Below are 15,854 nucleotides of genomic sequence, written 5' to 3' on the forward strand. Positions count from 1 at the left end.
TGCAGAAGAATAGAGAGAAAGGCTCGCACTGTGGCATCGATCAAACTTATTCAAACATCACCACGCTTGATATTGCCAGCGGAAAGGCGTCAGGAATATCGTTAAAGTACTCTCGTAGCTGCGAATTTAAGGATTGCAAAAGTTTCCTATTTCATACTTGGACGACCAGACCGCAGAGGTTCTAAACAGAATTAAACAAAGAGAACCTAAACGACGATCCATTCGAACCGCTAAATACTCCCAGACTATTCCGAGTATTTTATACATTTTCGCGAATTCTGCGTACGCCGTTCGCCCTGGTACTTTCGACTCTCAATAGCAATGACCAGACCGTGGACTTTCGTGCAAATTCACGCGCGTCTAGAAAGGTAGAACCCTGGTGAAAGATTGCTTTGCCGAGTATTACGGGAAGCTCCATACGTTGGACGTTTTAGGTATTTTCGTATTACACGCGTTCGTTGTGATTGTTCCACTTATCAACTTCCTGCGAGCGCGTAAAACTCCTCGGTCCGCGTTTGGTCATTGAAATTTCGGATCGGAGACAGCTCGGGCAATTCGATGGAAATAAAAGTGGATGGAAATAAATGTGTCGTCTGTTAGGTTTACGTTGCGCGGGGCAGAAGGTTGAGAACCAACGGCACGTAATCTAGTGGGGCGCGCGGCATCTGCGGTGCCCTAAACGAAGGGTCCGGCACCCCGAGCACTCGGAATCGTCGGGAGAAAAAGAGAGAATAAGAGGGGGCGGACGGGGGATGGAAAATTGGAAGAAGCACGGGGGAGCAGAGCGTAGAAAGGGAAATGTAGTTGGCTTCTTAACGTCGCCCCTACCAACGTCGAAATAAAGAGACGAAGAGCGAAGAAACGATATTTCAGCACCCTTCATCTGGCCTTCGTCGAGGAATCTGGCTGCTAATTAAACGGAAGGAGAGATTCGAACGGAGCAGCTCCGGCTAGACGCTACAAACTGTCACCCTTTTCTTCCTTTTTATGTTTTCCGATTTTCGTCTCGTCGAATAAATACACGTAGCCTCGCCTGCAGGTCCGAGGAAGATACGAAGCTGCGCGGATTGGCCGCAATTAGCGGCGGACGAGCGTGCGCGGAGAAGACGAAGAGTTGAAGGAAAAAGTGAGAAACGAGGCGGGAGAATTTCAAGAGAGAAACGTCGAGGAAAAGCGCGAGAAGAAGTTTCCCATTGGACGAAATAGCCAGCAACTGCTCTCTCGGAGAACATGTCGCCGGAGAGGGATTAAACGCCAACGTAAACATATTCGAATCAGCATGCAGAGTTTGATGCACCTGATGATGCATCGGTACAATAACTCCTCTTTGAGCTTGTACCTTTCGTCTGTTTCTTTGAGAACGGAACATAAACACCACCTGTATGGACAATTAGCCTTTGGGTAACGCTTATTGCGGGACAAAACATGCAAGCCTAACTTTGGGATAATGAGGGGCAGTAGGGAAGCTATAACGCTTCTATTGTATTTACTGAAAGAGAAAGGAAGACATACGATTATACGAAAGAGCGCAGTGGTTCGTTACTGTTAAGGATATTCGCTACGAATCTACATCACGTTCGAAAGGCATTTTGTTTCGAGTCGGTTGTTGCCAATGTTATTGGCTCGTTGGAAGAAAAGCACCCACCTCTTTCCGTCTGGACGCGAAACAATATCCGAAAGGTTGCTAGCAAATTGGCTGTTCGAGCAGCGAGTTAGACAAACGCATGGTCGATAAGCGAGACTGGCGGCGTCGAACTGTTGGTAATTTGTAAAATTACCGTCACGTACGCGCGTTGGGATTAATCGGGATTAATTCCGAGAGTGACTGGTGAAAATCGTATGGCTTTTGCCCGGTTACGAATATATTTAAAGACGGCGTATACTTGGGTCGAAAGACAGACAGGATCGCTGGATTTCGATAGCACGGGGAAACGAGTTCCGATAAATCTGTTGGAAACCGAGCTGCAACTCGCGGAACTTCATTTAAATCGGTAAAACTATTCCATTGCATACCTATCCTCCTCTCCGTCGCCCCGCGGAAACCGCACAATCCCCTCGACCGGCAAAAATAGAAATCGAAGCGTTGAACCCGGTGTCTAAAAGCAGAAATTGCAATTTTCAACGAAACCCTCCGGTCGAAATTACTACAAACGTTAAACTATTCCTATCCCTTCGGTGCAAAGTATCCGGACAAAATGGTCTATCGCCGCGAGAAGACGATAGACAGAGATACGATAGAGAGACGCGTGTACGTGCGCACGGAGAGCGATTTCACCTGACGCCACGCACTCTCGCTGGTTGCTCACTTTTGTTACAACTTATAGCGCGAACAAAAGAAAAAATAAAAAAGAGGAAGGGAAAAAAGAGGTTGTTCGCTTTCGAGGAAGCCTGTAACTACGGGAGCCGCGCGTACAGCTGTAAACACACACGTGCACGCACACGCGGGTGGCTACCTTTGTCGTGTGGGAAGAAAGCCGTACAGGGATGGTTAAAAAAAGAGGGGCCATATGGCAGACAACGGCCGGCACCCTTGTGTGTGGGAGCTCCCTCCCTTTCTCATGCACTTTTTTCACCCCTCCGGCCTTTTTACGCTCAGCATCTTCCTGCTTACACGTGCACACAGCGCGACGCATCGTTCGATCCATTATCGTCGCGGATCACGATTTCGATCGATGGAAATCGCCAGGCGAGGCAAACAACGTCCCCGATGCGCCATTCTCGTCTCTTCTCTTTGGATCAGTGTCTACAGTTACATCTACGATGAATGGACATAGATAGACGAATAATTAGGCTATTTAATGATTAGTGCGTTATAAACGCGTAGGGTGAGATACCTGGGCATGACTCTGGACAGGAGATTAACGTGGAAACAACGCGTCTCAAATGGGAGCAACTCAGGGACAAACTCAAAAAATTGTATTCGCTCATTGGCCGACAAAACAAAATTACGCTCTATAAGACCGTAATAGAACCTGTCTGGACCTACGGAATCCAACTATGGGGAACAGCGAGTAATTGCAACATTGAAATACTCCAATGCTTCCAATAGAAAACGCTAAGATCCCTAATAAATGCAGCCTGGTATGTTACCAACGAAACAATCAGCGACCTCAAAGATGAAATGTACAAGTCCAGAAGCGGATACAACAACAACCTATTAGTCACCCAACTACCTGATACAACGGACCAGATCCGCGGACTAAAAAGAAAATACCCTTTAGATGAAATCCTTAGATCCTACTAGAACCAACGACATGAACTATTACAAACCACGTCATTGTATCACGCCAAATGAAGTTACTGAACATTCTCAACGAGAATTGATAGCAAATATTCTAACAAATAAAAAATAAACGTGTAGGAGAATGAGAATGTCAGATAAGGAACGTTAAAATATTATGGCTTCGTCGGTTAGGATTAAAAAATCGTCGACCATGTTGCTTCTTGTTAATAATATTTATCGGCTTCGATGACGCTTGATCCTCGTTCTGTCTGCGAATTCGAACGAACGAAGTTTGCAGGATCACGCGCGTTGAAGGTATCGAGAATTTCGTTGCGAGCTGCGACGAATTTTTATGAATGGCCCCCGGGGTACCCGACGGGTCGTTCGTAGTAACAGAGTAAAGCCGAGATCCTGGCGCCTCGAAACATAAGACGATTAAGCAAACTTGTCCAGCGTTACGAGTTTTTCTTTCGCCTGCGACGTTAGCGATTTCCTAACGCTGGACTTTTCGTTGTAAATATTCCAATAATGGCACGCTTAACATTGTTTCCAATATTCGCTAATTTATCATATTTTTAAATTATCAATTTAGTCAACGAGATATAGTGCGGCGTTTCTTCGATTATCTCGTTACTTCGGCCCCTAGTTTGGAAATTATTAAATTTCCCTGGAAACACGACGGAAGCCTATTTAATTCGATAGACGGAGAAAATGAGACAGGAGTATGCATCGTTCGTATCTTCGCTGCTACAAAGCAAAGTTAGCGTTCGCCTAAGTGAACATCGTACTCCGATGAGCCAAAGGACCGGCAGACGTAAACGTACATTTCCTATTGATCTGACAAACATCAACCTGGCTAGACCTTGCGACATTTCGGTCTTAACTCTCGCGCTCAAAATAGTCATTAGCTTCGGGCCCCTGAAGGGTTAGAACTGCCACTGGCTGTGTGTTTAGATGACGCCAAGTTTACCGGCCGTATGTTTGGATGACACCAAGTTTATATAGGAGCACGCGAAGGCGTGAAAGGGGTAAAAGCGCGAGCGCATGGGACGCGCGGAACGAGATTACGTAACTGGTTCGTAACTGAAACGAAGCGAGAGCACGTGCATAAGAATCGGATTGCTCGGAGCGCGGGCTGATTCGCACAGGTGCGAAGTACGCGATCGACCTGATGATAATAATTAGACGGAGCGAGAGATGGGCGAGTTCCGCGAGAGTGGCGAAAGAGGAAGCGCGACGTACGGTTCGGAACCTGTTCGCGGTGACGAGTGGGCGCGTTGGCTCGAGTTTACGAGGTGGCCATCGTAGGACAGTGAAAGAAGAAGGGAACAGGATGGTTACGACGTGGCAGGTGCCTCCGCCGGCCACGCTAAATAATACACGTGCGTCTCTCTCGTGTGCCGAGTTCGCGAGCACACGGTCGCTGACGAGTGGGACGGTCGCAAGGTGCGTTCGAGTCGAGTGGCGAACAGGTAGGTTTCGCGTGACGAATCCTCCGAGTACGGGCCACGCGTACGAGTTGCAACAGAGTGTTGTAAATATAAATCATGAGCGTTACTGTTAGAAGGGTCGCGGCAACATGCTGAAAGAAACACGTCTTACGGTTCCTGCGGTCTTCCCCGCGCCATTACATCTACTCGCAAAATATCCGCGGTCCTTCGAACGGGCAAGCCACGGATAAGTCAACGACGAGCGTTTATCATTGGCTCTTCCTTGTTTCCTGCGACGAGTATCCGCAACGCGGTGGAGGTATCGCGCGAGCTTTCCCCGAGGACGTAGAAGAGCGGAAGATGTTAGGTTTTTGGACGCGAACGACCCGCTTTTGTTCCCGCCGAGGGTCAACGTCGAGTTTCGTCTAAGGAAACGAGATTTTTCCAAGCGGAGAAGGGACGACGAAAACTGTTGCTTCTTACCGTGGATTACGAGAAGAGACCTCAACATCGCGTCCTGCCGATCTAAAAGTTCAAATCGTCCATCCAAGGGTCCTCTGCGTTGAAGATATACCCCTGTACGGAGCACGTGACGACCCTCTAGCTCGAATTTCGCCCAAAGTACGTAATTTCCGGGGTATCGTTTGCCTTCTATCGTTGCATAGAAGAACATCATCAGCCGCGATGCTGGCCGACACAGCCGAATAAAGATTACGCGTTAATCGGTGTTATTAGGATTTCACGGAACTGTGTTATCGCGAGGATTGGGAACAGGTACCGTGGGGGAGCGTGCATGTTTCGCGCGAGGAAACACCGTGTACACCGACGAGAATTCCATTTACGACGATCGAGAAGCACCTGATCCCTTCGATCGATTCACCTTGCTTCGCCAAGCGGCGAGAATACATCGATGATCGCGTTGCAACGCCATTGTCCCGAGTTGCGAGCATCGCGAGCACGAGACTACAGCTCCTGCCAAGCTGCCAAGAGGAAACGGAATTGATCGGTGCAAAAGGCAAGTGACGAAAGTCAACGAATACCCGTCCGCCGATAAGATAGGCTTCTTAATTCAGTTTGAGTCATATCACTTATCTGTTCTACGTCGTATATCTTTGCTGGCTAAACGAGCTCGATAAAGAGACGTTATGCAATGTCCCGCCGCACGGAAATCTGGATCCAGCGAATGTACGTACTTGCTCGGGTCTCTTGATCGGACCTGTTGCTTGACCAGCCACGTTTAATATTAATCGAGTACACGACTCTGCACCATCCCCGTCTTCGGCCACTTCTAAACCCCGGCCGCGATTCTCGGATTCATTAAGAATCCATCTCGTTTCAGTTCCAGCCGAGCTAAGGATCTTTAATGCCCTAACCTGTTGACCGGGTCGTTTCTTAACCGTTTCTACGATTACGTGGCGCGAGCTCCTCGCCAGATAGCGTTCTACGTCCCCGTAGTGATCGTCGTGTATGACATTCGGTTGTCCGGGAAGCCCCTTTCCTTTTTTAAGCGCGCGATAGACGCCCAACTTCTTTTACATGGAATTTTCTGCCGAATGGGATTTGTGTTTTCTTACACTCGTAAAATTAATTGCGGGGGTTCGTCAATATACAAATTCCTCAGCCTGGTCTATAATTGCACCAAATATGAGTATAGAGGTTGTTGATAGAGGGTCAATAAACTGTTGTTAATCGCGTTAGAATTTATGATTCGGCTCGTCTCAGGAGGAGCCCTTCCTTTCTTTACCCAGGCAAAATTCCTAAAGAAATGTGTCTACCAATGAGGGTACGTCCTCGATTCATGGTACCTGGGTCCAGGTAGAAAGCCGAGCCCTGGCCAGGGGCTCAACGTTGTCGAATGACGAGGGTCGGACGTTGGGCCGCATCGGGGAAATCTTCGTCTTTCCCTTTGAGCGGATACCCTTCGGTTGAGCTACGCGGCCAGTGACTCTCAAAGTGCAAAACGTTCGTCTCCCTGTTGCTGTATGCCGGTGTAAACGATCGATAATTTGAGCGCAATGTTTTCGTTTTATTTCCGATGACCGGCGATCTTGGCAATCTCGCTAAGCCGATTCCTACGAGGTCTTTAACCCTGCCTTGTTTCGTCCACTTTCCACTCGATCCTGATTCTTCTATCGTTAGCAAATTCCTAGAGTTTCGAGGAAGCTACGAGGAAGTTCTCGTTTCGATCTTTCGGCGAAATAGATTTAAAGACAACAGCTCGAGGAAGCCATCTCATTGGGATCGATATCCCCGCGTATCTATGATATTTCTCGAGGATCGTGGAAAATCAAATGGACAAACGATCGAGCTGAAATTCGATCCGCGTTGATAATATGCAGGATGAATGACGCCGATTGTGAGAAGCAAGTACGAGGCTTCCTACAGAAGCCCGTTTCTATCGCTTCGTAGGAACAATCGATCGGTCGAAGAAAGCAGACGGAATTTTTCGGAAGAATGGCCTAATTGCTTTGGCTGTCGGAGAGGTCGGGGTTTATGAGCTTGCTACCGTGTAGATAAGATCGGGCGGTTTGCGGAAGGAAACGGTAGCGAGGTTTTCTCTGCCAACAGTGTGTCACGAATTTTGTAAGTCGATGTTTGTGCCGAATATCGTACGGAATTATTGCAGTTGCGGCAAACATAATGAGCCAGCAGAAACGACGAACAGCGACGTGGGCTCCAGGAATCAAACACCATGACCAGTCACGTATTCGTCATAAAGTAACGAAGAACTGAATGTAACGGGACGCGTCATCGAGGTACAAACAATGACTATACCTTCGTGGAATCTGACGAAAGCGAAATTTCTCTAACATCAACAATCGACCTACGTTTCTTTCGTGATCCTCCGTTATTCCGCTGGAATACTCGCCTCTGTCTAAAGTAGCTACCGTTCTTCGTCTAACTCCTTAACAGCGGAAAGGGGGTGATTCTACGCGAAAAAAGAAGTCGAAAATATAGAATACAAATTTTTCGTTCGAGGCTTTGTTTTCGAGAAAATCGACTTTGAATTTTCGCTCGGTACGCGCGCACTTTATATACTCGATTATATACTCGAATAAATACTCGAGCAAAGACAAACCAAAAAACAAAAAATTTCACCTGCTCCGTCGGAGCGCGAAACCCAAGACGTTGCCGGTTAATCGTAGAAAAAGGAAAGTAGAAAAGGGAACACGTTTAACAATGATCGTACAGTTTCACGGAAAAACTACGAAATGGGACGCGTCATGTCGGGGGCCCAAGCTTTTCCCTTAGTCCCTCGGAGTCCCATAGGAGCTATTTTTGGCCTGTATTGCTGGATTTGGGATAAGCCAGCCTGGATATACCCTCGGCAGGCAAACGAGGGTTGGAACCTTTTATACGGCGAAGGGTCGCCAGTCGACTATTGGTCCGGGTTCCTTTTGTCTGACTCGTCCAAGCGACAACGGAGAAATCCCCCTCATTGGGCGAACCAACGACCGTGCCATGCTTGTCTGCCTGGCTGCCTGACTACTTTTCCTACGACTGACGACAGCAGGTCAACGCGTACAGGACGTCCTCGGCGAGCGGAAACCAATTTTTCCCGACCTTGCCATTACTGTTAACAGGAAACGATTGATAATGACGAGGAGACAATGCGATGGCACCGTTAGAAATCTCGCGACTGTACAAACTTTTTGCACACCGTTCGTACGAAACATCTGGCAAGATCGGGAAGCTTATCGAGCGGCGATTGGAAATTTTGGAAACAACGGCTGGTCGTAGGAAACGAGGAAAATTCTACGAGGAAGATCGATACAGGTATCAAGTTGGCTATCGCTCGTTGCACGCGGCTGCTCATAGGAGAGCAGCGGAATTCTACGAAAAAGATGGATACAAGTATGCAAAAAAGCCTTCGAAGAGAAGCGACTAGCCAAGAGCGAGGAATGCGCTGTTGTGCGAGTCAGGATCGCGATTACATAATAGCGGCGAGAGCGCGAAGAACGACACGCCGCGTGGCAGCATCGAAACAGGAAAAGATCCTAGAAAATGGCGGTGGAGAGCGCGAGGCGCGCCTGCGGCTCATCAACGCCGGCGCGTCCTCGTCGCGCGTCTCCTCTCTGGCCTCCTCCTCTCTGGAGAAGCCAAGTGGAAGAGTTTACTGTTAGCCGGCACACGCAGTATATATAAGCAGCGTGTCTAAGCGCAAAAGCTTGGTACGGGATATATATCGGCTGTGTATAGCTGGTCGTGCGACCGGCCAACGAGCCAACCGAGCAACACACAACCAGCAGCCATCGCGCGCCTTCACCAGGCTAGAGAGCCTAGCTAGGCGGCTGGTTGGGTGTTGGTGAAAGGTGTGGCCGCGTTGGCTACACAAGAAAACGAGAATGCGATATTCCGGCTGCTGGTACACGATATTCACCGGCAAATACGCAGAGCCTGGAGAAACGCGGGGAACCCACTCTCCGGGCGTAATCGTTCTCATCCTGCAGCCTGATTGCTACTACCCCTCTTCTCCTTCTTCTTCTTCTTCTTCTATCGATGTCGATGCTCGGACATGCATCGAATGGAAAAGAAGAAAAGGCGAGAGGGCAGAGATAGGAGGGACAAAAGGAGAAAACAGAGAGAGACATCGATCGAAAAGAACGACGTCTATTACACGGATGTACAGGTGGTCAAGAACGATCCAAGGAGTACCGCTTAATGGGATTCAACGACCTCTCGCGTCTCTCTTCAAACGCCAAGCGTCGTCCTGTTGATCCTTGCAGGAGAATATGCTTGGTCGGTGTCTTTCGGTCGTTCGCTGGATTCAGCGTCGCGTTCTAGAGACGCTAGACGTGCGTGGATGGATGGCCTTGGTGGCTGTGGTACGCAGCTTTTTGCCGCGTCGAGAGTTCCGCCAAAAATCGCGCCTCGAGATGTTCCAAGGCGACGAACGATCGAGCGACTGTAGCGCGCGCGATGAATTGCGGCAGAAACGAATGGTTTCCGACGACTGCCATCGGATCCACGAATTCGTAGCTTAATTAGAACCAGTTAAACGCATCTGGCAGAAATTATGCAATACGGCTTTCGTTGGGAAGAAAAGTCTTACGAACGAACATAGACGCGATATAGAGGAGCCTTTCGATTTTAATAAAGGTTAATAGAAACATCGAAATTGTGCAAACTGTATGGTCCCGGTTTATAAGACGGATAAAACTAAGAATATATTTTCATGTATTAGAGATATGCATATATACACTGTTACTCTGTTAAGTATACATTTAACCAGTGTATTTGAACAATCCGTGTCGGTGCATACGTCTTTACGTTGGATTATCGCGGCGAAGGCAGACTTTCCGCGTGATAAATCCCTGCGAAAGAAGGAAGAACGCCAATGGAAGATATTCGCCCGTAGCGGTACTGTCCTTGCACGATCGCCTCGAGCAATACCGGCCCGGGTCGTAACTGTTCCCGTATCCTGCCTCGGCTATTCCTAGCTCCGTGTCGAGCAAAGTGCAACTACATTAAGGAGATTATGAGATATTGAAGATGACGACGAATACACGCGGTACAATGCTCGTCTGGCCATCCAATGATATCGTTTTATCACGCCGGTGCGTGCGAAAAATTACGAAGAAACGCAGATTCGTAGATGTTGCGTTGCTCCGCTACTTCGTACTCGAAACGTTTGATTTCGTTATGTCATTCAACTTGGAAATATCGCGATGTCCAAGGTCGCTCGCGATATCGCCGAATGATTAGAATAAAAAAATATTTGCATTCTATCGGATTACGCCTTCCTTCCGAAGAGACCAAGAAACGTGTTCCTATCGGTGGATATTTTTCCACAGACTGAGAAATACGCTGGTGTAAACGTTGGCATTCTCAGAATGTCTCGCTGTACGGTTATCACGGCGAAAATTATCCAGTGAAATTACGCATCGTTGTGTTAAAATCGATTATTTCTTATTCTACCGTGTATCGTTCCCATAAGTATACCTAATTATACACCTAGATGTTAAGATCGTTCTGTTACCATGGTCCTGCTGTTACACGTTCATCTGCATCAGGCGTAAAGCTCGTTCTCGTCTTTATACGCACGAACAACATCTCCGATACCGGCTCGAAGACCGTCGAGTATCGCGAAGTACAGATAACAGCGTATACGTCAATAACGCGAGCATTGATGAAGTTATATCACACGCGAGACCAAGTATCGCTGTATCATATATAAATATATATATATATATATATTTACATGAATAACTAATAAGCGATATATATTTGAAAAATGGCGTCCAAGTTGAGGATAAAAGGTTGCAGGTTTGCTTTCACATTTTACAACAAAAATGACCGACGCTGCAAAATTGACCGAAGACCGATATAACGAAGCTCGACTGGAGCGAAAATCGCTTGCATAAGGCGGACGGTGGACACGAACGCCCGAAGAACACGACACCAGCCAAGTGTTTGTTGTCAGCATGTCTACGGTAGCCGATGAACGTAAAAAGAAAAAGACGACTGTCCCGCCGATGTGAGAATTAAAAAAAAAAAGAAAAGAAGGAGAGGAAAACGTTTGTTGCGCTGTTGGACTTCGAATTGCACGATTAAACCGGTAACTAGTATTCTTACGCGAAATTGATATTTAGATATTCATTTTTCGATATCTGTTAGTTGGTACCGTATAACAAGACGTCTAAGAGTTATATATGGTTACAGTTATGTACTAGATAAGTTGGTTTTACAATGTTAGATAAATTACAAAATTTATGTGTAACGATAATTGTATTGTTTGCTGCGAGTAATGCAAGCTTCGTTCAGACCGCTTGAGAATTCATTGCATTTTACGAGAATGCGTCAAGATAATTCTCGTAATCAAAATCATAAGAAAATGTCACGAGCAATTAAGAAAATAAGTATTCAAGTAAAAATCTTTTCTTACAAATACTCTCGCATTTCCATCGTATGATAAATATGTTTGTGTTAATTCGTACGATTTACGAAAACATATTAATTCGTAATATTATATCAAAAAGTATATTTCAGAAGAAAATCTAACTTCGTATTCGTGATAAGAGATTATAAAAATAGAATAGAAAATCGAAATTTGAAATTACTACGCTAAAAACGTAATAATAGGAAGGCTAACCTGAAGGGGTTAAACAGAGCCCTACCTACGGCTGTTACCATCCCAATCGCTTTCCCCAGAACTATATACGTAGTAACATGAAACGCATCTGAGATCCGATTTCTCCGATTTTATAAACACGCAGGTTCGTCGTTCGTCGCTTTCAATTGTCATCATCTCGTGTACGAATTAAAACGAACCGATTGAAAATCATTGAAACATCTGACGATACGAGAAGACACGACTGGTAACGATTCGAATTTACGAGTGTGTCAGCCACGCGCGCTGGTGAAACCAGGGGCAAGCAAAACAACGAGACAACGACGACGATACGAAAATAAAATTCGTCCCATCGCTGCACGACGTTCGCGGCTCGTTCTGACGGCGCAGCCAAGGTTACGTGCGACGACGAACCAACGAGTCTCCTCGTGAAAGTCAAATTTGTAAAGCGCGTACATACACGAGAGAGCGTGTGAGAGAACGTGGTAGCGCGCGAGCGCGCCTTCTCTCGAAGCGAAACGCGAAGCCGAGGCGGCCGCAGCGCCAGCTGGCGGCGCGTGAGCGCGTCATCGTTTTTTCGACGCCGCGACGAAGCAACTCGCCGCCACTGCCGTTCCTTCAAGGCTGCGCCGTTACGGCTGACGTCTCTCGGCCGCTGCTTACCGATCGCTCGATCCCGACGTTGGTTGGCAATTAGCGATGGGGAGTTCGTACGAGTGACGCCAAGAACGTAAATCTTGTGATTCCGGCGGGGAAAAAGCACCTCGCTAGGATTTCGTTAGAGGTTATTACGGGAATGTCTAGTTATTTTCTGCGTTCAACTAGTCGCTTCGAGCTTTTCGTTGTTGATGGACGATCGATACTTAGAATTAGATGCAGTTGACTATGATAAACGCACGTCAAACGCAGGATTAAACTGTTTTCAATAACGGACTCTAGCGGTAACGTTCATCTATTACAGAGCGACTACGCGATAGATATCTTTACCGTACGATGTTAGAACGTGTGTGTAAAAGATTTAACCTCTTTATTTCGTTAATTTTATGTAATTAGGGAGGCTCGTTAGGCTATGAACATATGCCTATGAGAGTCTGACTTTTATTTTTAATAGAAGAAGCAATTTCACGAACAGCAGATGCGAGGATAAAGTTAAGTACGATAAGTGCGAGTGCTGGACTTCTCTTTATCGTTCTCGTCCCGATAATATAGAGTACAGATATAGAAAGAATATCGCGCGATGTCGTACGTTGGCAAGATATGACGAATGTATCGATGCGAGTCTAAAATCGATGCGATATATCTCGCTATATGGTAATATGGAGAAGTTCTAAGAATGGCACAGATATCGTAGCATCTGTACTCGGCTCTTCAGTTTTTGATAGCAATGTTTACGCTCAAGGCAACATCGAAATAGTGTTACATCGTTGTCAATAGCGTTGATAAAGCTCAACACTCGATGATATGACTAGTAGTACAACAGTAACGAGAAATAGGCAACAGTAAACGCAGGCAATGTGGACAACGTAGACGCTGAAGACTGGCTCTGTCCCGCTGCTGCTGTTACTGTTATTTTTAACTCGACGCCGACGCGTCGAGTCCGTAGTCTAAAACCGTCTACCCTCCTTCCTCCCTGTACTCCGCCAGATCCAGCAACGAGCTTCTCTTCTCTACTTCTTCACCTTCTACACGAGCACGATAGAAAGGACGATCAGTGAAGTAGGCGTTTCGAACGGTATTTTCAAAATGAGGAATTTTCTACTTTCGGAATTAAGTAAAGATAAGAAACATTAATGGAAAAATCCATTATCGAAAACCACGGTAATGAGTTGCTCTAACTACGTAGTTAGCCAGTTTTAAAAACTTCAAGTTCGAGGAGAGTTCCTATTTTTCTTTATAAGTTGGATATTAATTATATATCAAGCGCCGAGGAAATTACAACGTTAAAGAATTTCCTTTCATATACGTACATAGTCGCGATGAAGATTATTCCTTATTGATTTCGTTCAATTTGCTAATTCTCTAAGAATAAAATGTAAATGTAATAAACGGGATTACCATATAAAATTACTGCGCAGAAAGGAATTTATTAAAAAGTTCTAGCAACGTTCGCCACAAAAGAGTACCGTGAGCGAAGGAAAATTTGTTTCGAAACCCAGTTTTCCCGCCAGTCGACTCGACAACGCTGGGTAACCAGAGAAAATCAAGACAGAACGAAACAGCACGATACCCGCAACGTGAAGGAAAGAGAGGAGACGAGAAAGAGAGACCTCGAAACGTGGCAACGCAGCGCCAGTGCGTTGTAGACTCGGTTCCGTACTGATACCCACGCTCTGAGGTCTCGCACGATGTCGCTCTTGCACCGAGCAAAATACCTCTACACGAACTTTCTACTCGCAAGAATGGGGTTGTTGGCGCAACAATCGTACAACATATCAAGGGTGCACTTTTTGATCTCTCATTTAATACAAATTTCTAATTTCCCCTTCGACCGAATACCATCAACATTTCAAGGTTAATAAAATAATATTTCATGAAGTAATAGCTAAAAATAGATGATAAAATTAACTACAAGTTCTAACCTCATGAAATTATATCATCCATCAAAGACGTTTATTTTCTATTTTTTATATTAAACGCGAATACTTTAACGAAAATTATTCAAATTATTTTACGATATTAATCAAGTAATTTTACTCGTTTCTATCGAAAAACCTGTGTACATACTTCGAATAGAGATGTTTCAAATACTAAACGAAATACTTTTCTTCTTGAAAAACAGAGTTGAAATTTGAAAGGCTCTACCCAACGTGTACCACTGTTTCTTCGTCGTTGGCTGGGGCAACTTTCTAGTTTAGCTGACGTGTATGTGTACGTGTACGTATACGTGTATGTGCGCGTACGCGTGTGCTCCGTCTCACACGGTTATAGCAACATATGTGTGGACGTTAATTGTGTGCGTATAGGGAGCATGTATGCGCGTCCGTCATGTTAGCATGTGTTTCTTTTTCTCTCTTTCGCGCACGCGCGCGCGCGCACACGCTCTTTTGAGCGTGTGGAGGAAAACTGGTTCCAGGAGAATAGAGCAACTGCGCCTTACCAGCAACAGCACGAGGAACGAAAGCCTCGACACCCTCGCGCGTGAGTTTAACCTCGTACCCGTATATACCGTGATCCTTTCCACTCGTGAATATTTGGAACGTCTGCAAGGACGTACCGCAAGGTGCCTTTCAACAACGGGTCGCAGCTCAACTCCCTAACAGCAACTACTACTGTTCTTGGATTTCTCTCGTCAAGTTTCCCGTTTCGCAAAAGAAACACGTTATATAATTGTTCATTATACGTAGTAAATATTCTAGACTCTAAAACGATTCGTAAATTCGAAAAGATATCTAAGCTGTATTTCGTTAATGTTGACTCGTATAGTTAACGGTATAAAGATTAAATTGCAAATAGGTGCTGATTTTCTCTCGCATGCATTTTGCAGTGGAACATAAATTTCTGAATTTTTTACCTTAAGATTATGAATTTCCCCGGGCTTCGATAAAGATTAAAAGTCGATAAATATTTCAGGAAATTTTATGCAAGATGATCGGCTACGATATCTTGATGCAAATTAAAAACGAGCCCCAGCCATGGAAACTTTAATAGATATGACTGTTTTACCGACGGAGTTTCTTTTCTATTATCAAGTGCTTAATAGGGAAGCATTTCTTTTTTACATGCCATCATTTTATAGCTCCTCTCTCTTCCTTTCTCCCTATCCCTATCCTTCCTTGCGTGTGCTGATACGTATACATACATGTTACTATTATATATTTTATATATATAGCGTCGCACAGAGCGATGGTGCTCTCTCTGCAATATACGTATCCTCGTTTGACTTTGGGGTAGTTTTACCCTCGCGGGCGGCCAACGGGTTGATTGCACTGGCGGCCCCGCGTTTGGCAGCTTTCTCGCTCGCTCCTCTCTTTTTCTCTTCTCATCCTCGTTCTCTCTCTTCCTCTAGCCATCACCCCTCGCGCTTCCCCGCCCTATTCCTTCCTGTTTTACTCTCGTGTTCCAGTATCGTTTTCTCTCTCCCTCTTTCCGTCACGATCCTAGTCGTTCTCTCTCTGTCTCGCCTCTTCCT

General features: G+C 45.9%; 1 protein-coding gene across 15 annotated transcripts in view; it reads right to left on the reverse strand.

Moving 5' to 3' along the window:
- Positions 1 to 15,854, reverse strand: part of LOC126926236 (uncharacterized) — a 420,584-nt gene that overhangs the window by 16,599 nt on the left and 388,131 nt on the right. Inside the window, exon 1 of one of the 15 annotated variants that reach the window (XM_050742490.1) lies at positions 10,634 to 10,655. The exons of the other annotated variants lie outside the window; for them this stretch is intronic. Within the exon in view, the coding sequence (XP_050598447.1) occupies positions 10,634 to 10,636 (3 nt within the window). The 5' untranslated portion in view covers positions 10,637 to 10,655. Of the gene's footprint in view, positions 1 to 10,633; positions 10,656 to 15,854 lie in introns of those variants that run through there. 15 annotated transcript variants of the gene reach the window in all.

Source organism: Bombus affinis, chromosome 17 (assembly GCF_024516045.1).
Source record: "Bombus affinis isolate iyBomAffi1 chromosome 17, iyBomAffi1.2, whole genome shotgun sequence".
NCBI classification, from domain to species: domain Eukaryota; kingdom Metazoa; phylum Arthropoda; class Insecta; order Hymenoptera; family Apidae; genus Bombus; species Bombus affinis.